The 25,099-nt window shown below is 41.8% G+C and overlaps 1 protein-coding gene across 1 annotated transcript in view; it reads left to right on the top strand.

The window, feature by feature from the left end:
• Nucleotides 1-19,736, top strand: part of LOC139462845 (U3 small nucleolar RNA-associated protein 15 homolog) — a 125,570-nt gene extending 105,834 nt beyond the window's left edge. Inside the window, exons 9-13 of the mRNA XM_071244542.1 lie at nt 2,877-3,026; nt 17,054-17,155; nt 17,503-17,639; nt 18,334-18,392; nt 19,468-19,736. Of these exons, the coding sequence (XP_071100643.1) occupies nt 2,877-3,026; nt 17,054-17,155; nt 17,503-17,639; nt 18,334-18,392; nt 19,468-19,694 (675 nt within the window). The 3' untranslated portion in view covers nt 19,695-19,736. The remainder of the gene's footprint in view (nt 1-2,876; nt 3,027-17,053; nt 17,156-17,502; nt 17,640-18,333; nt 18,393-19,467) is intronic.
• Nucleotides 19,737-25,099: the final 5,363 nt, after the last annotated feature.

The raw sequence follows: 25,099 nt of genomic DNA, 5'->3' as shown, positions 1-25,099 counted from the left end.
AGATCTGTTCATTATCGCAGTGCTTCATTGCTACTACTTGTGTGATATTGGGAAATAATTAGCTGTTTGTGCCTTCACAGTTCATTTACGTAGAATTTTATCCTTTTTTGTTCAAAATAAAATACGAATTTGAAAGTAATTATACAGAAGTTGATGTTTATTGCTTTGTGACAGAAATTAGGGAAGTCGTTTTTGGGGTAAAATTTTCACTCCATCATTAGGAAGATTTTTTGTCTTGTTTACAGTTAGTTTACATATTTTTGAAAAAAGATTCAGCAGTATTTGACAGATTGGGATGCTGGAAAGAGATATTTGTGTGAGTGATGTCTTGTGACGATCCAGGGATAGAATTAGGTTGTCAGAGGTGGATGTGGCACAACTTGGGGTTGTTCGTTATTAGCAGTGATACTCATGGTTGTATTTAATTTGTGCAAGATTTTCACTTTAAAAAATGATGATTATCATATGAATGTGTTCTGAAATGAGTTCATGATCAGAATATTTCGATACCTTTCTATATATTGTTCACAGAGAATGGAATTTCTTTCATAAGTGTTAAAATAAAACTGACTCTAGTTTCCTTTGACTAGTTTGTACAAAGAGGGTGATGAGATATTTGTAGAAATATTGTAAGCTTGAAGCTAAAACAGAAAGTGAAATTCCTTATCTTGAATTGTTTTACACTCAGCAAATGACTTTTAGATTTCTACAATTGTGAGCAATAAATATATTGTAATTAGTAAAACATTGATTGATAAATTGTCTTGCTATGGATATATTAACAAGATCACCTATGAGGAAAAATTGATGGCATTTTTCTACATTGCAAAAATATTTTCATTTCCCACTTGTACAAAGGACCCGTGAAGATCCGGTGTAGAATAGGTCTTCAGCAACTCATGCTTGCTGGAAAAGGTGACTGCTTGTCGTAAGAGGCGACCAACAGGATCGGATGGTCAGGCTCGCTGATTTGGTTGATGCTTGTCATCATATCCCAATTGCGTGGATCGATGCTCCTGATGTCAATCACTGGATTGTCTGGTCCAGATATGGTTATTTACAGACCGCTGCCTATAACTGGAATATTGCTGAGTGCAACGTTGAACAACAAACAAACAAACGCTTGTACAAGGGATGTTATCACCTGTAGTTGCAGGTGAAAAGATCACATTTACAATAGTAGATCACTGTCTGCAAAGGGCTCTTGCCCTGCTGTACTTATGCAAGCATCCAACAAATATACATGTATGTAACTAAATGTAGTTATGGAAGGTCAGAGCATTGTGAACAGGACATGATTTATTACCTGTGAGTGAGAGCTAGGTAAGACTGTTGTTATTTATGTGTGGCAGGTGTGTCAACACACTCCAGGAAACAAACATCTCATTTTGTAGAAACAACATCATTGTTGTAGCCCCAAATATCCTAATATTAACCTTACAGTGTGGGTATTCGCGAGCTCATGTTGTCAACTAATGCTTTGTTAATTATAAGTGAACATTGGTCAAAAACAGAAAAACCCATTGGGAAATATGACCTTTGTATTGATATTCCAATCCAAGAATACTGATCATATGTATTTGTTTAATAGTTTACTTTCAGAGACAAGGCACCTGTTATGTTTGTTTGTTTGGTAACCGCTGCACTCAACAATGTTATAGCTGTGTGACAGCGGTCTGTAAATACTTGACTCTGAACTGGACGATCCAGTGATTGACATCATGGGGTCCATCAATTGGGATATGATGACAAGCATCAACCAGGTCAGGAAGCCTGACTACCTGGACCAGCTTTCGCCTCTTATGACAAGCATGGGTTGCTGAAGGCTGAAGACCAACTCTAACCTGGACCTTCACAGGGCCTGTCGTGAAGGTTGTGTCAGTTGTCTCAGTTGTCCGTCTTTAACCTAGTGAAGAATGTATTTGATTTGAACTGCATTTTTTAACTTGATTACCTGTACCAGCCTACCAGTCTGAGTGTTGCCACATGATGTACAGTAGTTGCTTGTGTAGGATACACACTTACAGATAACAAGTGCCCCCCCTCATTGTGGGGCACAGGGCCTGGAAGAGAAGCTGTCTTGTGGGGGCTGGAGGCTGGGGGCTGGGGGCTGGAGGGGGTTTGGGGTTGGGGGGGGTTGGGGTTGGGGGGGGGGGTTGGGGTTGGGGTTGGGGTTGGGGGGTGTGTGTCCAAAACTGCATTGTTTCATTTCAGTGAAGTATCGGCAGGAGCTCTTTTCAAAATGTTGGGGATTCGAGGTTACTTTGTCAAACCCAAAACATTACCTCATTCGTTTGAACTCCAAAAGATGCCATATCTTTGGTGGATATGTATAGTGTAGTGTGTATGTTGTGGGTATGGATTAATATGTCAAATGTACCGTGGATTGTGTCTGTTGACAATGGAATCATGTGTCTGTTGACAATGCATTAATGTGTCTGTAGACAATGGATTAATGTGTCTGTTAACTGTACAGGGAAATGTGTCTGCTGCCTGTATGGATTAATGTGTCTGTTGTCGGTATGGACCAATGTGTCTGTGGTCGGTATGGATTAATGTGTCTGTTGCCTGTATGGATTAATGTGTCTGTTGTCCATATGAGTTAATGTGTCTGTCAACTGTACAGAGAAATGTGTCTGTTCACTGTATGGGTTAATGTGTCTGTTGCCTGTATGAACTAATGTGTCTGTTCACTGTATGGACTAATGTGTCTGTTGTCGGTATGGATCAATGTGTCTGTGGTCGGTATGGACTGATGTGCCTGTTGTCCATATGAGTTAATGTGTCTGTTCACTGTATGGACTAATGTGTCTGTTGCCTGTATGGACTAATGTGTCTGTTGCCTGTATGGATTAATGTGTCTGTTGTCTCCACAGCCTGATGACAGCCTGCTGGTGGTTGGGATGGCCGATGGTCTTCTCTCTATCAAAAAGAGGAAGAAAGATGAAGGGGAAGTGTTGGTCAAGAAGAAGAAGAAAGCCTCCTTCCGCTACACACTGGCTGGGAAAACCCACATGCCACACCAGGTGAGCTACAGCTCTTTCTTATTCTTGCAGGTGATCACATTGGCCTCACAGATTCAAGCCCTGTCCACTGAGACACACACATTCAGGTCTTGTCCACCAAGACTCACACATTCAGGCCCTGTCCACTGAGACTCACACATTCAGGCCCTGTCCACTGAGACTCACACATTCAGGCCCTGTCCGCTGAGACTCACACATTCAGGCCCTATCCACTGAGACTCATACATTCAGGCCCTGTCGACCAAGACTCACACATTCAGGGCCTGTCCACTGAGACTCATACATTCAGGCCCTGTCCATTGAGACTCACACATTCAGGCCCTGTCGACCAAGACTCACACATTCAGGCCCTGTCGACCAAGACTCACACATTCAGGCCCTGTCCACTGAGACTCACACATTCAAGCCCTGTCGACCAAGACTCACACATTCAGGCTCTGTCCACTAAGACTCACAAATTCAGGCCCTGTCCACAGAGACTCACACATTCAGGCCCTGTCCACCGTAGTATGTGGTTCTTCATTCTGATGATTTCTGGTTTGAATCCCTGACTTTAATCCCTGGTTTGTCAGCACCACACTCATACTCATGAACGTCAAGTGTATAACTTCTTTCCTCCCATTTTCAGCTGACACTTTGTGATGCAATGAAATAAAATAATATTCGCTCACTCTCACATTGTCACAATGGACAACAATAATTGGTGTCTCCTGCCCCGGAGCTAGCTCTGTGTCACTCAGCTTGTGTCTCGGGTCAGGTGACCTACGTCTCGTCATTCACACAACCCCTTATAACACACTGTGTGTCAAAACTGTTTAAATTGAATCATTCAGTGATGCTCTAGATTACATTATTAAAAGGTTTCACCGAGAAAATTACACTGGCATCAAAGCACAGCAAACTCTGTAAATTACTTTGTTGTAATTTGTAGGAAAGGGGATTAAGGTGACGTGCTCGACATGTCAAGCACGTTATTAGCACCATAATGAAATGGTGATGGTTCCAGGAATGGGCAAGAATCTGTACTTTTTGCAAATAGTCATTTCATGAAACAGACCGGTGTTTCAGGTGCAGCTCCTTTGGCTATCCCAAAAATCTTAAATGGTTCTACATGATTGATCACAACGCCCAAACAATGTTAAATGGCTCTTTTTCCCAATGGTTCTCTATATGGTGCAGCATAGGTTGCATATTAAGACTTACGTGTTTGCTTTTCTGCAAATATTCTGAAATATTTGACATACACTTGTATTAAATACATTGGTATTGTTGCGTGTTGGGTGCTGATAGCGACTTCTGCACATAGACCTTGAAATTAGAAACACATTGTCAGATGTGATAGTATCTACAGAAAGCAATGATTGTGACAGAAGTTGGAAAATTATGAAATGATGGACATATTTTGCGCTAGTTTCTCATGCTGTCATAATGCGCACGTTATTTATGTGAGGTCTTTGAAATGAAGAACAACTTGAACGGCCTTATCAAATGAAACTGTAGATTTATTCCCACAGTGTATGCGTACAGTAGATGATATTGAGGGAGGAATGTATATAAAACATCTCATCTTTCTCAAGGATGTAGTCTGCTTGGTATTGTGGGTCATGGTTCAGTCAGTCCTGCTGACATACACAGTTTCGTCATTTGTATTTGAATTAAGGAGTTGTCGGTGCAGTGACTAGAAATCAGGGTTGAACATTGCGGGACACAAATTTGTCATGTACTGTTAAAACTGTGACAAACCTAAGTACAGTGTTTTCCTGGGGGTCAGTGGGAAGTTTTATGTTGTATTAGGCCAGCAATACCTGACATGACAGAGTGAGGTGTCTTGGGTCCAGTAATACATGCACTTGTCATGCAGAATGGGGTGTTTCCGACCCAGTAATACATGCACTTGTCATGAAGAGTGAGGTGTCTTGGGCCCAGTAATACATGCACTTGTCATGCAGAGTGGGGTGTTTCCGACCCAGTAATACATGCACTTGTCATGCAGAGTGGGGAGTCTTGGGCCTAGTAATACATGCACTTGTCATGTAGAGTGGGGTGTCTTGGGCCTAGTAATACATGCACTTGTCATGTAGAGTGGGGTGTCTTGGGCCTAGTAATACATGCACTTGTCATGCAGAGTGGGGAGTCTTGGGCCTAGTAATACATGCACTTGTCATGCAGAGTGGGGTGTCTTGGGCCCAGTAATACATGCACTTGTCATGTAGAGTGGGGTGTCTTGGGCCTAGTAATACATGCACTTGTCATGCAGAGTGGGGAGTCTTGGGCCTAGTAATACATGCACTTGTCATGCAGAGTGGGGAGTCTTGGGCCTAGTAATACATGCACTTGTCATGCAGAGTGGGGTGTCTTGGGCCCAGTAATACATGCACTTGTCATGTAGAGTGGGGTGTCTTGGGCCTAGTAATACATGCACTTGTCATGCAGAGTGGGGTGTCTCGGGCCCAGTAATACATGCACTTGTCATGCAGAGTGGGGAGTCTTGGGCCTAGTAATCCATGCACTTGTCATGTAGAGTGGGGTGTCTTGGGCCTAGTAATACATGCACTTGTCATGCAGAGTGGGGAGTCTTGGGCCCAGTAATACATGCACTTGTCATGCAGAGTGGGGTGTCTTGGGCCTAGTAATACATGCACTTGTCATGCAGAGTGGGGAGTCTTGGTCCTAGTAATACATGCACTTGTCATGCAGAGTGGGGTGTCTTGGGCCTAGTAATACATGCACTTGTCATGTAGAGTGGGGTGTCTTGGGCCCAGTAATACATGTACTTGTCATGCAGAGTGGGGAGTCTTGGGCCTAGTAATACATGCACTTGTCATGTAGAGTGGGGTGTTTCCGACCCAGTAATACATGCACTTGTCATGCAGAGTGGGGTGTCTTGGGCCTAGTAATACATGCACTTGTCACGCAGAGTGGGGAGTCTTGGGCCCAGTAATACATGCACTTGTCATGCAAAGTGGGGTGTTTCGGGCCCAGTAATCCATGCACTTGTCATGTAGAGTGGGGTGTCTTGGGCCTAGTAATACATGCACTTGTCATGCAGAGTGGGGAGTCTTGGGCCCAGTAATACATGCACTTGTCATGTAGAGTGGGGTGTTTCGGGCCCAGTAATACATGCACTTGTCATGTAGAGTGGGGTGTCTTGGGCCTAGTAATACATGCACTTGTCATGTAGAGTGGGGAGTCTTGGGCCTAGTAATACATGCACTTGTCATGTAGAGTGGGGTGTCTTGGGCCCAATAATACATGCACTTGTCATGCAGAGTGAGGAGTCTTGGGCCTAGTAATACATGCACTTGTCATGCAGAGTGGGGAGTCTTGGGCCTAGTAATACATGCACTTGTCATGCAGAGTGGGGTGTCTTGGGCCTAGTAATACATGCACTTGTCATGCAGAGTGGGATGTCTTGGACCTAGTAATACATGCACTTGTCATGCAGAGTGGGGTGTCTTGGGCCCAGTAATGCATGCCCTTGTCATGCAGAGTGAGGTGTCTTGGGCCTAGTAATACATGCACTTGACATGCGGAGCGGAGACTCTCAGGCCAGCCTTAGATGACACTGTTTGTGTGGAGTATGTTGCCTTCAACTTCTTCCTTGTCTCAATGTTTCGGTACAGATGCTTGAACAGTTGGAAGCAAGTGATCAACAACTGGGTACAACATGGTTATATATCTAAGATTTCATATACTCAGAGATTAACAAGAACAACTCACAGGGAGGCATATGATGAAGGGATGGAGCCTTCAATGACCCTCTCCTACCCTGGTGTTGGTCACTTATCTCATAAAGGTACTAGCATTCCAGAAGCAAATGGTATAAAAGTCTAGTTTCCACCCTTGCAGAACGAGGCAGGAATTCCTGAGTTTATGCATAGTCCTATCAAAATCGCGTAACAAACAAGACACCCGGTTTGTAGGCAATAATGATTTCAACGTGCAGATTTAGGTCAACTGCAGGATTTGCAAACAATGTGTAACGCCGACTTGCCGTCAACAAATATTTTTTGCTGGGTAAGACCTGTTTTATTACAAAATAGATCTTGATTATCGATCAGATCATCTTGACAGGGCACCGATATTTTGTTTGAAGCAAATGCAAGTGATATCATAGGTGGAATCTGATTGGTCAATATGAAGGACATAGAAGGGACATTACTCATATCAGCCACTGGAACCCAAAAACCCGATTGAACCCCCAAATTCCAGTTTAATTCGGCAAGGATGGGAACTGAACTTTTAACGCCCTTGCCTTGGGAAGATGTAGCACAAAATAGCATTGAGAGAAAAAAGAAGTTGAAATCCATACAACAATTCTCGCTTCATTGATACCACAGCTTCTAAAATGGTTATTACCCCGGGAAATGGTATTGTTTTTATGGGATGCAGAAATAGATTTGTGTTTAGTCTTACCTAATGGGAAATGACATAATTAGAAGAAAGTGATTAATGACAGTGTAAATCATTGTCATCATTGTCAGATGTTTAATTTTGGAACAAAGGGAAATCCATCTTTGATGTGATGATGGCTAAAACATGCATGATGTTGCGGTATCACAGTGTAGTTGAAACGTAGAAGTTGATTTGGACGTTGTTGCCTCGAGAACTGTCGATCATGTGGTGCATGTGGTAGTCATGTCCTTGGTCTGACCTCCATCGGGGCAAACATTGGCTATTCTGTGCGTTTCGTTGTAGTTGCAGACTCGAGTGTGCCGGTAGGTTAGTTGTGTTCAGTTTAACATAATCAGAGTTTGATCAGGGTGTCATGTGACAGTACATTTATTTGTTGTTCAGACTCTTCAATTTTTTATGTAGAACAGATGTAGGCCATCGGGGCATAGTACATCGAAACAGTATACTATGAAGTAACCAGCCAGTGAAATGGTTTAACACATCAGTAGCAGATGCCTTCATCTGTACGAAATAAAGAATTCACTAGCTGTTGAAACAGTGATTACACAAAAACAGGAAATTATTTGGTCATAATACGTGTGGGAAATCACATCTTCACCGAACCAGAACAGAAGATATCCGTAGTTGAAGATACACATCACTGGACATGGGCGTTGCGGATCCAGAGGAAGAGTGCAGGGGTGCGAACCTCCCCTTTTTGAAACATATTACAGCCTATTATCATTTTGCATAAGCATGTACCCATGACATAAGCCCATGACATAAAACATGTTTGTCATACCACAGTGACATGTATGTAAATTTGATAACCGGAAACAGCACGGTGCATGGGAATTGGTGTTTATACAAACAACAGAACAACACAGATTCCCTTGATCATGTCGATGTTAGAGATAGAAGGTGATACAGTGTTGTCAAATTGTACTATGGGAATGTGGTGTCTAAAGGATGGTAAGGGTGTTTGGGTTGGAGGTAATCAGAGTTTATTGAAATGGTAAGAACAGCTTGATTTTTGGAAATCAGGAAGCAGCAAAAGCCGGTGAGAAACTGTTCTCAGATGGGTTTACGTTCAGGAAGCACTGTACAGAATGTATGAGTGTTAATTGTTTGTCACTGAAGCGTTTCCTTGGCACTGGCTTGCTTCACACAAAACAAATAGAAAGGAAAACAGAAAACTTTTTTTTTGTCATCTTGAGTGGTTGTATTCCTGCTCTCATGGAATGCAGTTTTTCATGAACTACATCGTATCATTGAATATTTTTTTACATTCTTTATGTGCAACAAAATCTCAGTGATTACGTATAGAAAACAGAGTTTACTTAACCAGAGTGTGAGTATTTCAGTTTCATCAGGATTGACAGGACACCTGAGTTCTTGGCATTGATCTTTGTTGAAACTCGTCTTCAGAGGAGTGAAGGGATGAACTTGGCACTTCCTGACGTGATCTATTACTTGGGATTATCAGGCCATTTCCTATCTATTGCATCCTGGGAGCTCACTGTAACTTACCTCCCCCTTTTCATGTTTACGTTGTACGTCAAACCATCAGAAATGAAATGTAGTCCTGTGTTTATTTGTTGTCTAGTCTGAGGCTTGAGCTGCAAAAGACTGTTCAGTGAGTGAGTGAGGTTTTACGCTGCTTTTAGCAATATTCCAGCAATATCACAGCGGGAGACACCAGAAATGGGCTTCACACATTGTACCCATGTCGGGAATCGAACCCAGGTCTTCGGCGTTCAGAGTTGATCCATTTCAATGGCTATTCTTGGGTCTGAGTGCACTTTCCTATGAAAACTATTGATAATTTTCACACAAACCTGAGCACCCATGGTTCAACAGCCGAGTTTTATTATCTGTATATAAGATAATGAAGAGAATTAATAGGTGTCAATTTCTTTATTATGAGGAACACATAGATTGGAGTATATACTTAATCCTTCATCAGGGACTTGACCGCCTCCATGGTCTAGTGGTAGAGCATCCGCTCGGATAGCGGAAGGTCTGGGGTTCGATCCCCGGTCGCGTCATACGAAAAGACATTAAAAGACGGTACTTGTTGTTACCCTGTCTGGCGCTCGGCATTAAGGGGCTAAAACAAGGATTGGTCGGCTCGAAGTCGGTATACTGTGTCTGTGTGGGGTATTCATGTTAAACTGTGGCATGGTATCTCAGTGAGCTAGCACTATAAATCGGCATCAGTCCGGACTTGTACAAGCAGCCACACAAACACAAACACGTACATGCACGTCTCTCTATAAGTGCAATAATCTTGGACGCAACGTTAAACCCCATTTCACCTCACCTCACCTCACCTCACCTCACCTCACCCCACATCAACTCAGCCAATCCCACATCACCTCACATCACCTCACCTCACCTCACCCCACCAAACATCACCTCACCCCACCCCACCCCACCCCACCACACATCACCCCACCTCACCTCACCCCACCCCACCCCACCCCACCCCACCCCACATCACCTCACCTCACCTCACCTCACCTCACCTCACCTCACCTCACCTCACCTCACCTCACCTCACCTCACCCCACCCCACCCCACCCCACCCCACCTCACCTCATCAGGGATTTACGGATGTCATCTTCTTTATTATGAGGAACACAACGTTTCAGAGTGATGAAGGAGTAAGTATATACTCCTCATAATAAAGAAGATCACATCTATAAAACCCTGATGAAGGAGTAAGTATATACTCCTCATAATAAAGAAGATCACATCTATAAAACCCTGATGAAGGAGTAAGTATATACTCCACATAATAAAGAAGATCACATCTATAAAACCCTGATGAAGGAGTAAGTATATACTCCTCATAATAAAGAAGATCACATCTATAAAACCCTGATGAAGGAGTAAGTATATACTCCTCATAATAAAGAAGATCACATCCATAAAACCCTGATGAAGGAGTAAGTATATACTCCTCATAATAAAGAAGATCACATCTATAAAACCCTGATGAAGGAGTAAGTATATACTCCACATAATAAAGAAGATCACATCTATAAAACCCTGATGAAGGAGTAAGTATATACTCCTCATAATAAAGAAGATCACATCTATAAAACCCTGATGAAGGAGTAAGTATATACTCCTCATAATAAAGAAGATCACATCTATAAAACCCTGATGAAGGAGTAAGTATATATACTCCTCATAATAAAGAAGATCACATCTATAAAACCCTGATGAAGGAGTAAGTATATACTCCTCATAATAAAGAAGATCACATCTATAAAACCCTGATGAAGGAGTAAGTATATACTCCACATAATAAAGAAGATCACATCTATAAAACCCTGATGAAGGAGTAAGTATATACTCCACATAATAAAGAAGATCACATCTATAAAACCCTGATGAAGGAGTAAGTATATACTCCTCATAATTAAGAAGATCACATCTATAAAACCCTGATGAAGGAGTAAGTATATACTCCTCATAATTAAGAAGATCACATCTATAAAACCCTGATGAAGGAGTAAGTATATACTCCTCATAATAAAGAAGATCACATCTATAAAACCCTGATGAAGGTGTAAGTATATACTCCTCATAATAAAGAAGATCACATCTATAAAACCCTGATGAAGGTGTAGGATACTCTAATCTTTGCATTCCTAATAATTAAGAAATTGACGTTCATAAATTCTCTTCCTTGTGTGTATCGCTTTGAAATGCCATTCAAAGACTTGTATATAAGGCGATATGCAAGAACTCTGTGGTTTGCCATGAGGACACTGTGTGAGTCGCCCATGAGTGATGCACGGTACACATGTTCCCTGAGCTGTTTGCATGTGCACGTGCACATTAGGGAAAGTATGCAGCAACAACTGTACAACCAACTCATGCATGTTAATCATGTACTTAAACAGCACGCTGAACAAAGCACAAATATCTCCATTCATTCACAGATTAAGATCTGGTCTTGTTTCTAGGACATATCGGATTATCAATTCCACTCAATTTCTGACATGTGGCTGTAGCAGAATACATGCACTAGGCTTTGGTAGAGATTTCCTAGGTTAGGGTAACAAACGTGATGTGTTTTCCCTGAAATTACGCTTCAAGTTAAATGAAGGTGAAGAAAGTTCTGACATTGGCAAAATATTAATAATTAATAATATTGGTAAAATTCTGGTAAAATCAAAGCTTCCATGGTGGAGCTTAAAACAGAATCTTCTTTTTTGTTGAAGTTTTTGCATTCGAAAGTTATTCTGCCCTTAAATCAAACTTTTGGACACAAAAAAATGCATTAAAGGAAAATAATATAAGCCCTTTCATTTTCACTTTGTGAGCCACTAAAAGATGAACCTCTTGGTAACTGAAGCTGAAGCATGTTTGCTGAAGCTGTAATGCATTAGATGTGTTTGCACCAGCAGAACAGCAGAACATCCACAAGAACAGACAACAGTCCATGGGAGACAACTCTGTTCTTGCACTGCGTCATCAGCAAGAGCAGAAGTTTTTGAAAGGGATTTTATGAAGAGCTACTACTATAAATGTTTTAGGACATGTGGTTCCAGTAATCAGATATATATCAGTTAGTGATATTTAATGACAATAAACTGGGAATATACTTACACCAATAACCTTAATGAGTGAAATATGAACGTATTACGGTATATTTTGTAGATATTAATGTGGATTATGAGAACACAAATTTAAAGCTTTATGTGGCAAGATTTCAACATTTTGTAGTTCAGTAATCTTGTTTGATGTGTTGAATATATGAGATCATCAGTATCTTTGCAGTAACTATTTATGTATCTGTGAGACCACATGGGGACCTGCATTAGACGTGGTCCCAAGCAGTCTATTTATTGCAAGACGACTAAATAAGATGAACTTTACAAGGTCGCTGACTTGGTTGATTGTGTGCCAACATACCCTCATGTCATGAGATGGTGCTCACAATATCAACCACTGGTTTGCTTGGCCCAGACTTTAGACTGCCGTGAATATTGGATTATTGTTGACTGGCGTATTACAACAAAGAAAAGACCCATAACTGTTGATCTTTGACACTTGACTGTTGTTGCGCAAAGTGTGTGTGTGCGGAGTGTGGTTAGACATTCCTTCCATGTAGCGCGTCATTCCAAAAGACGTTAAAAGATGGTTCTTGTACAGTGTTGTTACCCTGTCTGGCGCTCAGCATTAAGGGGCTGAAACAAGGACTGGTTGGCTCGGAGTCAGTATACTGTGTCTGGGTGGGGTATTCATGTTAAACTGCGGCATGGTATCTCAGTGAGCTAGCACTATAAATCGGCATCAGTCTGGACTAGTACAAGCAGCCACACACACACACATGCATGCTTGTCGCTATAGAAGTGCAATAATCTTGGACGCAACGTTAAACCCAATTTCACCTCACCTCACCACCTCACCTCACCTCACCTTACCTCACCTTCCATGTAGCTGGCTTTGATCAGAGTTGATGAACCTGAGCTGGCTGTAGTTCCTGAATGACTGATTCTGATTTATTGAATCAGGTTATCTAATGTCTGCTTGAGGGTAATGAAGCTGTGGAGATAATCAAGTGATAATGGTCCTTTTTTCATGTTTATGCCAATGTGAAGATGGCTTCAAACATACTTTGTCCTAATTTAGTGTTAGAAGTGTAGTAAAATCTCTGTGCATCTTCCATGTGGTGGAGTACCGATCTAGCCTGAGAACTGTAGAAACTATAAGCCAGTATATGAGGTACCGGTATATCCTGTAACCTATATCAGGTATATCCTGTAACCAGCGTATAATATCAGATATATCCTGTCACCAGTGCATGATATCAGGTATATCCTGTTACCTTTATCAGGTATATCCTCTAACCAGTATATGATATCAGGTATACCCTATAACCAGTGTATGATGTCAGGTATATCCTGTAACCTTTATCAGGTATATCCTGTAATCTTTATCAGGTATATCCTGTAATCTTTATCAGGTATATCCTCTAACCAGTATATATCAGGTGTGTCCCGTAAGCCAGTATATGATATCAGGGATATCTTTGTAACCAGTGTATGATATCAGGTTTATCCTGTAACAAGTGCATGATATCAGGTATATCCTGTAACCTGTGTATGATATGAGGTACATCCTCTAACCAATATATGATATCAGGTATACCCTGTAACCAGTGCATGATATCAGGTATATCCTGTAACCTTTATCAGGTATATCCTCTAACCAGTATATGATATCAGGTATACCCTATAACCAGTGTATGATATCAGGTATATCCTGTAACCTTTATGAGGTATATCCTGTAATCTTTATCAGGTATATCCTGTAATCTTTATCAGGTATACCCTCTAACCAGTATATATCAGTTGTGTCCCGTAAGCCAGTATATGATATCAGGGATATCCTGTAACCAGTGTATGATATCAGGTTTATCCTGTAACAAGTGCATGATATCAGGTATACCCTGTAACCAGTGCATGATATCAGGTATATAGTGTAACATGTATCAGGTATATCTTGTAACCAGTGTATAATATCGGGTATATCCTGTAACCAGTGAATGATATCATGTGTGTCCTGTAAGCCAGTATATGATATCAGGGATATCCTGTAACCATTGTGTGATATCATGTATATCCTGTAATCCAGTATATGATATGTTGTATGATCAGACTAGAGGCTGTCATACACCCGAAATATTGCAGAGTGCAGTTTTAAACAACAGCCTTACATAGTGATGTTGTGTACATACACGGAGCCTTACATTGTGATGTTGTGTACATACAGAGCCTTACATAGTGATGTTGTGTACATACACGGAGCCTTACATTGTGATGTTGTGTACATACAGAGCCTTACATTGTGATGTTGTGTACATACAGAGCCTTGCATTGTGATGTTGTGTACATACAGAGCCTTACATAGTGATGTTGTGTACATACACGGAGCCTTACATTGTGATTTTGTGTACATACAGAGCCTTACATTGTGATGTTGTGTACATACACGGAGCCTTACATTGTGATGTTGTGTACATACAGAGCCTTACATAGTGATGTTGTGTACATACACGGAGCCTTACATTGTGATGTTGTGTACATACACGGAGCCTTACATTGTGATGTTGTGTACATACAGAGCCTTACATTGTGATGTTGTGTACATACAGAGCCTTACATTGTGATGTTGTGTACATACAGAGCCTTACATTGTGATGTTGTGTACATACACGGAGCCTTACATAGTGATGTTGTGTACATACAGAGCCTTACATTGTGATGTTGTGTACATACAGAGCCTTGCATTGTGATGTTGTGTACATACGGAGCCTTACATTGTGATGTTGTGTACATACAGAGCCTTACATAGTGATGTTGTGTACATACACGGAGCCTTACATTGTGATGTTGTGTACATACAGAGCCTTACATTGTGATGTTGTGTACATACACGGAGCCTTACATTGTGATGTTGTGTACATACACGGAGCCTTGCATTGTGATGTTGTGTACATACAGAGCCTTACATTGTGATGTTGTGTACATACAGAGCCTTACATTGTGATGTTGTGTACATACACGGAGCCTTACATAGTGATGTTGTGTACATACAGAGCCTTACATTGTGATGTTGTGTACATACAGAGCCTTGCATTGTGATGTTGTGTACATACGGAGCCTTACATTGTGATGTTGTGTACATACGGAGCCTTACATAGTGATGTTGTGTACATACACGGAGCCTTACATTGTGATGTTGTGTACATACAGAGCCTTACATTGTGATGTTGTGTACATACAGAGCCTTACATTGTGATGTTGTGTACATACAGAGCCTTGCATTGTGATGTTGTGTACATACGGAGCCTTACATTGTGATGTTGTGTACATACGGAGCCTTACATTGTGATGTTGTGTACATACACGGAGCCTTACATTGTGATGTTGTGTACATACAGAGCCTTACATTGTGATGTTGTGTACATACAGAGCCTTACATTGTGATGTTGTGTACATACAGAGCCTTACATTGTGATGTTGTGTACATACGGAGCCTTGCATTGTGATGTTGTGTACATACAGAGCCTTACATTGTGATGTTGTGTACATACAGAGCCTTACATTGTGATGTTGTGTACATACAGAGCCTTGCATTGTGATGTTGTGTACATACGGAGCCTTACATTGTGATGTTGTGTACATACAGAGCCTTACATTGTGATGTTGTGTACATACAGAGCCTTACATTGTGATGTTGTGTACATACGGAGCCTTACATTGTGATGTTGTGTACATACAGAGCCTTACAGTGTGATGTTGTGTACATACAGAGCCTTGCATTGTGATGTTGTGTACATACAGAGCCTTACATTGTGATGTTGTGTACATACAGAGCCTTACATTGTGATGTTGTGTACATACAGAGCCTTACATTGTGATGTTGTGTACATACGGAGCCTTACATTGTGATGTTGTGTACATACAGAGCCTTACAGTGTGATGTTGTGTACATACGGAGCCTTACATTGTGATGTTGTGTACATACAGAGCCTTACATTGTGATGTTGTGTACATACGGAGCCTTACATTGTGATGTTGTGTACATACGGAGCCTTACATTGTGATGTTGTGTACATGGAGCCTTACAGTGTGATGTTGTGTACATACAGAGCCTTACATTGTGATGTTGTGTACATACGGAGCCTTACATTGTGATGTTGTGTACATACAGAGCCTTACATTGTGATGTTGTGTACATACGGAGCCTTACATTGTGATGTTGTGTACATACAGAGCCTTACATTGTGATGTTGTGTACATACGGAGCCTTACATTGTGATGTTGTGTACATACAGAGCCTTACATTGTGATGTTGTGTACATACGGAGCCTTACATTGTGATGTTGTGTACATACAGAGCCTTACATTGTGATGTTGTGTACATACAGAGCCTTACATTGTGATGTTGTGTACATACAGAGCCTTGCATTGTAATGTTGTGTACATACGGAGCCTTGCATTGTGATGTTGTGTACATACAGAGCCTTGCATTGTGATGTTGTGTACATACAGAGCCTTACATTGTGATGTTGTGTACATACAGAGCCTTACATTGTGATGTTGTGTACATACAGAGCCTTACATTGTGATGTTGTGTGCATACAGAGCCTTACATTGTGATGTTGTGTACATACGGAGCCTTGCATTGTGATGTTGTGTACATACAGAGCTTAGTTGTGATGTTGTGTACATACAGAGCCTTACATTGTGATGTTGTGTGCATACGGAGCCTTACATTGTGATGTTGTGTGCATACGGAGCCTTACATTGTGATGTTGTGTACATACGGAGCCTTACATTGTGATGTTGTGTACATACAGAGCCTTACATTGTGATGTTGTGTACATACAGAGCCTTACATTGTGATGTTGTGTACATACAGAGCCTTACATTGTGATGTTGTCTACATACGGAGCCTTACATTGTGATGTTGTGTACATACAGAGCCTTACATTGTGATGTTGTGTGCATACAGAGCCTTACATTGTGATGTTGTGTACATACAGAGCCTTACATTGTGATGTTGTGTGCATACAGAGCCTTACATTGTGATGTTGTGTGCAGGGCGACCTGGTGGTGGAGCACAAGAGGAGGGAGCACCTGGCCAAGTATGACGTCTACTTCAGGAAGTTCCAGTATTCTAAAGCCCTGGACGCAGCTTTCAATGTGAGAATACTGGAGACAAGGGCCATGACTACGTGTTATCTAACAATCTCCTTGACTTTGTTAAAGAGGCTGTTTTCTAAAATTTCAGATGAACAACAGAAAACTACTTTTAATGAATTGAATATTAACTTTCTAAGAACAAATATGTATTGAAAACAACAGCCATGAAAGGGCTGAAAGGATTGATTGCCAGACTGACGTCCAGTGAGGCCCCTATGTCATTTTGTTTGAGCACACTTCATGTTTATCTGGGATTTAATTGTCTAAACTTAGACTTTAATATAGTTCCTGTGATAATCATTGTTATGATGAAGTATGGATGTTGAAGTTCAGCGGTATTGTTGCAGCCAAAGCTGACGCTGTTTAACAGGCCGGAGATCACAGTGAGCGTGATCCAGGAGCTGATCCGCCGCGGAGCGCTGCGTGCAGCACTGGCAGGTCGACCTCACTCCTACCTCAAGATTATCATGAAGTTCATCAGGAGGTAACACTATGTGTTCAATAAGAGAAATTGTTATTACTCCATTAAAAATCTTGCAATTCCATTGGTTAACCCTTACGATGTGACAAGACAATGCATTTCGATGTAGACCCCCATATCACCTGAATGACATTGACCTCGAATATCGACTTGTCACATGATCAGTATTGACCTGTCATATCATGGATATTTACTCATCTGCTAGAAAACAAGATAGTGTCTGGTACTAACATTTGACTGTCTGCCGCTAAGATACTGTAATGAAACAGAGGACAGTTTTGAGGCTTCGTAAACAAATGATTACTCTTGACAAGGTCAATACAAAAACAAGGACCCTCGGACCCGATTTCTTCAGCAATCAAACCACCTCATGGGTTGGGTCTGAGGATTCTTTTTTTCGCATATTGACCTTGCTGAGAGTTATTATTTGTATAATAATCAATAACATAAAACATTTCGAAATAGATTTGCAGACAATTTTGTTGTGGTGTCCTGTCTTTGACCAGCTATAGGAGAAGGTACATCGCCAAGTGGCAAAGATGGCGACAGTGTAGCATGTTCATAGATGTAATGAACCTGGTATGTGGGTCTGTTTATAGGATTACGAGACTTGAAGTTATTGTTACTTTAAAGAACCACAATCAGTTCGAGATGGGCAAGACTGCACTTCACCACTTACTGTACTGATCTGTTACAGACACATCACAGACCAGAGGTTTGCCCACACACTCACGGATGTCGCCAATCTCCTCATTGGTAAGTCTTGACTGCAGGACAGGCTGTGGTGGTTGCCATAGGAATACTTCAGATAAGGTTGTAAAAATTCACCCAAGGGAACATTTTAGAGCCATTTCCTCATCTAAAATGCCATTTCTGCATTGAACCCGTGAAGATCTGGGGTAGAACAGGTCTTCAGCAACCCATGCTTGTCATAAAAGGCGACTTTGCTTGTCGTAAGAGGCGACTAACGGGATCGGGTGGTCAGGCTCGCTGACTTGGTTGATGCATGTCATCGATCCCCATTGTGTGGATCGATGTTCATGATTTCAATCACTGGATTGTCTGTTGATTATTTACAGACAGCTGTCATATAGCTGGAGTATTGCTGAGTGTGGCATTAAACAACAATCCAACCAACCAAAACAGCCTGTCTCTTAAGGTTATTGTGTGATTTGATGATGGTGCCTGAGAACCAAGATTGTTATTGTTTTAAATAACCCATGCTAGTGGGTTTCACAGAAGTGACATGCTTTTATATAACTGAAATATTTCTACATTCTGCTCTCTCTCGACCACATTCTCGCTCACTCGCGTTTGTAAATATTGGTTCTGATGACTCAGTTAGAAACTGTTTGTGAAAGGAATGGGCTGTAATTGGACTAGATAATAAATTTCCAAGTACACTATGTTTGTTGTAAGAGATGACAAACTGAGGGAGATTTTGAAAAAATGGGGTGTGTGCATAATAACAAAGTGACTTGGCCAAGAGCTCAGGTAATATGTGAGGTGTCTGACAAAATAGTAGGGTTCACACCCTCTGCCTCAGGATTCATCAGTGACAAAATTAGGATTTTAATATAAGATGGCTGCATAGCGGCCAAGTGCAAAAATTGTCAAATAATGATTGGGTGGCTATGTTAGCTGTGTGCCAATGGTTGATGATTGTCATCATGCTCCAGTGGTGCAGATCAGTATTCATGCTGATAGTATTTATTTACAAGCGTTATGGTTACAGGTGAATAATTACAGAATGCAGAGTAAATCAACATTTACTTCTAATGACCAGTTGATCTCTAGCTCCCCACTAGCATGTGTTCCGCTGGTGTTGCAGACTTGTACTCGGACCAGATTGGTCAAGGGACGGAGCTGGACCACCAGCTGGGTCAGCTGAAGGAGGTGCTGGGCTACGAGATGCTGTACATGAAGGACCTGCTGGAGCTGATGGGGGCCATGGACACGCTGTTCTCGGCCGCAACCCCCCTCGCCGCACCCAGCAATGACACAGCCACCACCCCCAACATCGACCTCACACCATCCACGTTAGCTCAGGCAGTTTGACCACAGCTCCAGTGACTGCAGTGTACATATGTATATAATAAACCCAAGAAATCACACTGTTGTTTGTTGTGCTTGTTATTATTGTTAATGTTTGGTTCTTCCCTCAGATTTTCTTATGTTGGTTGTTATTGGATTACTGTTTCCTGATATGGGGCTTGGTTCCCTGTCATCTTAAAGCGAGGCAATTCACTATTCAGATTTCCACTCAGGATGTGGCTTAGAATTCCAGAATCACCCTGTTTATGATGCTGGTTGTGCATGTGGGTTTCAACAATGTGCCAAATGACCTACCTGCCTGACTGGTGATCTACCTGCCTAACTAGTGACCTAACTGCCTGACTAGTGACCTACCTGCCTGACTAGTGACCTATCTGCCTGACTAGTGACCTACCTGCCTTACTAGTGACCTACCTGTCTTACTAGTGACCTTACTGCCTTACTAGTGACCAACCTGCCTTACTAGTGACCTACCTGCCTGACTAGTGACCTATCTGCCTGACTAGTGACCTACCTGCCTTACTAGTGACCTACCTGTCTTACTAGTGACCTTACTGCCTTACTAGTGACCAACCTGCCTTACTAGTGACCTACCTGCCTTACTAGTGACCTAACTGCCTGACTAGTGACCTACCTGCCTGACTAGTGACCTACCTGTCTTACTAGTGACCTTACTGCCTTACTAGTGACCAACCTGCCTTACTAGTGACCTACCTGCCTTACTAGTGACCTACCTGTCTTACTAGTGACCTACCTGTCTGAATAGTGACCTACCTGCCTTACTAGTGTCCTATCTGCCTGACTAGTGACCTACCTGCCTGACTAGTGACCCATCTGCCTAACTAGTGACCTACCTGCCTGACTAATGACCCATTTGCCTGACTAGTGACCAACCTGCCAGACTAGTGACCAACCTGCCTGACTAGTGATCTGCCTGACTAGTGACCTACCTGCCTGACTAGTGACCCATCTGCCTGACTAGTGACCTATCTGTCTGACTAGTGATCTGCCTGACTAGTGACCTACCTGCCTGACTAGTGAACTATCTGCCTGACTAGTGAACTATCTGCCTGACTAGTGACCTACCTGCCTTACTAGTGACCTACCTCTCTTACTAGGGACCTACCTGCCTTACTAGTGACCTACCTGCTTTACTAGTGACCTACCTGTCTTACTAGTGACCTACCTGCCTTACTAGGGACCTACCTGCCTTACTAGTGACCTACCTGCCTTACTAGTGACCTACCTGTCTGATTGAGACAATCGTCTTACCCACAGGCACGGGGTTCAGGTGGTCCGGCTCTGTAACAGTGATGATGGAGACTGCCATCTACCCCACAGGTACGGGGTACAGGTGGGCCGGCTCTGTAACAGTGATGATGGAGACTGCCATCTACCCCACAGGTACGGGGTACAGGTGGGCCGGCTCTGCAACAGTGCTGATGGAGACTGTGTCGTCTACCCCACAGGTACGGGGTACAGGTGGTCCGGCTCTGTAACAGTGATGATGGAGACTGCCTCTACCCCACAGGTACGGGGTTCAGGTGGTCCGCCTCTGCAACAGTGCTGATGGAGACTGTGTCGTCTACCCCACAGGTACGGGGCTCAGGTGGTCCGGCTCTATAACAGTGATGATGGAGACTGTGTCGTCTACCCCACAGGTACGGGGTTCAGGTGGTCCGGCTCTGTAGCAGTGATGATGGAGGCTGCCATCTACCCAAGGTGTGGGAAATAAAGCTGCTGACAACTTGGTGTGAAACTGTACATCGGTGAATCATAAGTTTTCATGCAACCTTAGGATACACGATAAGTTTCACTTGGCTAAAACCGTAAAAGGCGACTATGCTTGTTGTAAGAGGTAACTAACGGATCGGGCGGTCAGACTCGCTGACTTGGTTGATGCATGTCATCGTATCCCAATTGCGTTGGTCGATGCAGATGATATCAATCACTGGATCGTCTGGTCAAGACCTGATTATTTACACACCACCGTCATATAGCTGGAATATTGTATAATGAGTGTGGCGTTAAACAACAAACAAACAAACAAACTTGATAAAAAATATTACTTACTGCTAGTTTAATTACCCCCATTAATTTTGTCAGCTAAATATCTCAAACTGTGTTGTAATTAGCGTTCCAAGTTCACAACTGAAAATAGCAGCTAGGAACATGTCTACAGCTAGCTTTTCCTTTAGAACATGCTCCGAAATAATTATATTCAAGACGTATCCACGCAATTTAATATGTGTATCGTGATATGTGATTATGATTTTATTCCATAAATAAATATGCAATATTTTTTAAAAAGCAATATTCCACGGCGGGGGACACCAGAAATGGGCTTCACACATTGTACCCATGTCGGGAATCGAACCATGGTTTTCGGCGTGACGAGCGAACGCTTTAACCACTTGGCTATCCGACACACCCCTTATCGCGATATGTATCGTATGGTGTGGTGAACTTGCGGTATCGTCCCTACTAACAACCATGGTTACCTTCCTCAGAATGCATTATTTAGGGGATAGAGCAGGAATAGTGCTGTTGCTGTGACCTGAAACAAGAAATAAAGGTCATTCTGTGAAGAAGGGTGTACAAACTTAGACTTAGGTGGTTTCAGAAAACGATTTTTGACATATACAAGAAGGTTAACTGAAGCGTATTGGAGAGGGATACTTGGGTTTGCTCTGGCGCAATGTATTTGTGAAGAAATGAAAGAAAAACATGTAAAATATATTATTTCAGCTCAGACGATGTACTTTTTAGGTCTATGGCCGTCAAATCGGCTGTTTCAGGGGGCGTTTATTGTGAATTGACAACCTCTGACTGATCAATCAGAATTTCCAAATTCATGGTATTATACACGGATAAATCATGTCAACAGACTCATCTGAATTTGCAACTTCCCCAGGTCGCAAGCATTAGAAGCTGAGCCAGATAAACGTAGTATACAATGACTGTCGGTGAGTAATCGGCAATATAACAAGTATATTTATATACATAAGAAATGGGCACGTACGCACCTGTTCACACCGATTCCTAAGTCTTCTTCTGTTTATTTATCCCAGTAGTTTATGACAGGACCCACAATGCCCCTACAACAAGGCTGTAGTGAAAGATAAGCACCCACACAAAAGAAAATAAATTACTATCTAATTTCTCTGTTTACCAGCAGAAATGAGAACATGCACAATAATGCAGTATGCAGCATTCCTCTTAGTATAACCACCAGTGGTCAATATACCATAACAGCATCTGCCAATCAAATGATTAGTTTTTCAATTAAAGCATCACTGACGTCAGTCTATTGTTCAATGGAAAATCATTCAGACATTCACCTCTACTTAAAGTATTTTTATTTTTTTTAAAGGTAATCTGCTGCCACTTTTCCTACTCAAATTCCAAACAAATTCTTGATCTTCTGAGAAACCTATCTAGGTTACTTACTGGAGCCTTGCCCCTCACTTGCCTTAGAATTGATCGGCGTATTTCACACATGACCTGTACAGGTATATCATAAAGACTTTACTCTTACAGTATGTAGTGTACATGCAGGGCTCGAATTCCATCTCGTGTTGCCGAGCTTGTATCACGGACATGAGACGAGTGTTCATATCAACACTGGAATGTATCATTGATCTCATTCAGGACACCAATATGTCCTTAATGAAAGATTTACTGTCATAGGTAAGAGCTAGTTTTTTGCGACGAGAGAGATCGTTCTGTTGACGCGGGTTGGCGTTCTTTAGTTGTTTGTGAAGGCGAGAAGTTTTATAGTTTGATTTTTATATCAAAACCACAACTGTATGTTGACAGCATACATGCGTATAATTAACTGCATATATCAAACGATTTATCGTTCTTTAGAAGAACAGCTTTTTATCATTCATAAAAAAAATATTTCAATCTCAACTTTTGACATCTCTTTAAACAAGAAACCTATTTGTTTGGAATCCTAGTGACACATAAAACTCTGAGATAAACAGTTAACTTTCCTTTGGGGACCGTGAAGATCCGGGGAGAATAGGTCTTCAACAACCCATGCTTGCCGCAAAAAGCGACTATGCTTGAAAGAGGCGACTAACGGGATCGGGTGGTCAAGCTCGCTGACTTGGTTGATGCATGTCATCGATCCAAATTTCGTGGATCGATGCTCATGATATTAATCACTGGATTGTCTGGTCAAGCCTCGATTATTTACTGACCGCCGTAAAGCTGGAATATTGCTGAGTGTGGCGTTAAACAACAAACAAACAAACTTTCCATTGGCCCATTGGAATTCATGGTTTGCCACGGATCAACTGCATGACGACTTCAATTTCTCAGTGAAACACGCACATTACCAATCTACATCAAAAGTCAAGTTCCATATATATTTTGTAGAGCAAGCTGTATGATAAAGGTATATGGTACGGACCCCTTTAAAAAGACTGATCACCAGCACTTGTCTTTTCAGATCATATATTCATTGGATTACAAACGTCAACTTGATTTTTTGACCAGTCCACGAAAAGACCGCTAACGTGGCGCCCAGAGAGCTGAAGGTCCGGGGTTCGATCCCCTGGCCGCGTCATACCAAAAGACGTTAAAATATGGTCCTTGTTGTTACCCTGCCTAGCGCTCGATATTAAGGGGATAATAAAAAAACTGGTCAGCTCGGAGTCAGTATACTGTGAGTGGGAATTCATGTTAAACTGCGACATGGTATCTCAGTGGGCTAGTACAATAGAATCGGCATTAGTCCGGACTATTACAAGCAGACACATACGCACGCACGCACGCACGCACGCATGAACACACACGTTGCTAAATAAGTGCAAAAATCGTGGGAGCAACGTTAAACCCCAGTTCACCTCACCTCCGAGTTTTAGGGATGAAGATGAGATGTTCACCAAAGTCATGCACAGTACATGTAGTTCCCGACATCGCTGAAGAAAACCTGTTGGGGTCGAATATAAGTGCATGTTTCACAGTACATCTAATATAGAACATTGACCTACTTGCCTATGTGTATTCGCGTACCAAACTATTTTCGGCAACAATTATGTTTCGATTTCTTACATAAATTTCAACGACAATGAAGAGATTGATCCCTGGAATCTGACGTTGAAGCGAACAGGGCAAAGGTGTATATGTGATCTATGAGAATATTTATACAGACCATGGCTGTCATCTCTGTTTACCTGTAATCTACACTTATCCCATTTAAGCCGGAGTGAGTGAGGTGAGATTTGTGTCTATAGTTGTTTTCATCACTTCCCAGTGGAATGTAACCAATGGAAACGTAACGATACTTAAAACGTTTGTCAATTTCTGTTTTGTTTTATTGACATTTAAAGGTCAAATGGATTGTGCAAACACTGTCCAACTTTCAACGCCATTTCTATAACACATATATATATATA

The sequence above is a fragment of the Haliotis cracherodii genome, unplaced genomic scaffold, assembly GCF_022045235.1.
Source record: "Haliotis cracherodii isolate W230 unplaced genomic scaffold, xgHalCrac1.p SCAF_1, whole genome shotgun sequence".
Classification (NCBI taxonomy): Eukaryota; Metazoa; Mollusca; class Gastropoda; order Lepetellida; family Haliotidae; genus Haliotis; species Haliotis cracherodii.
This window is presented reverse-complemented; position numbering and strand designations above follow the sequence as displayed.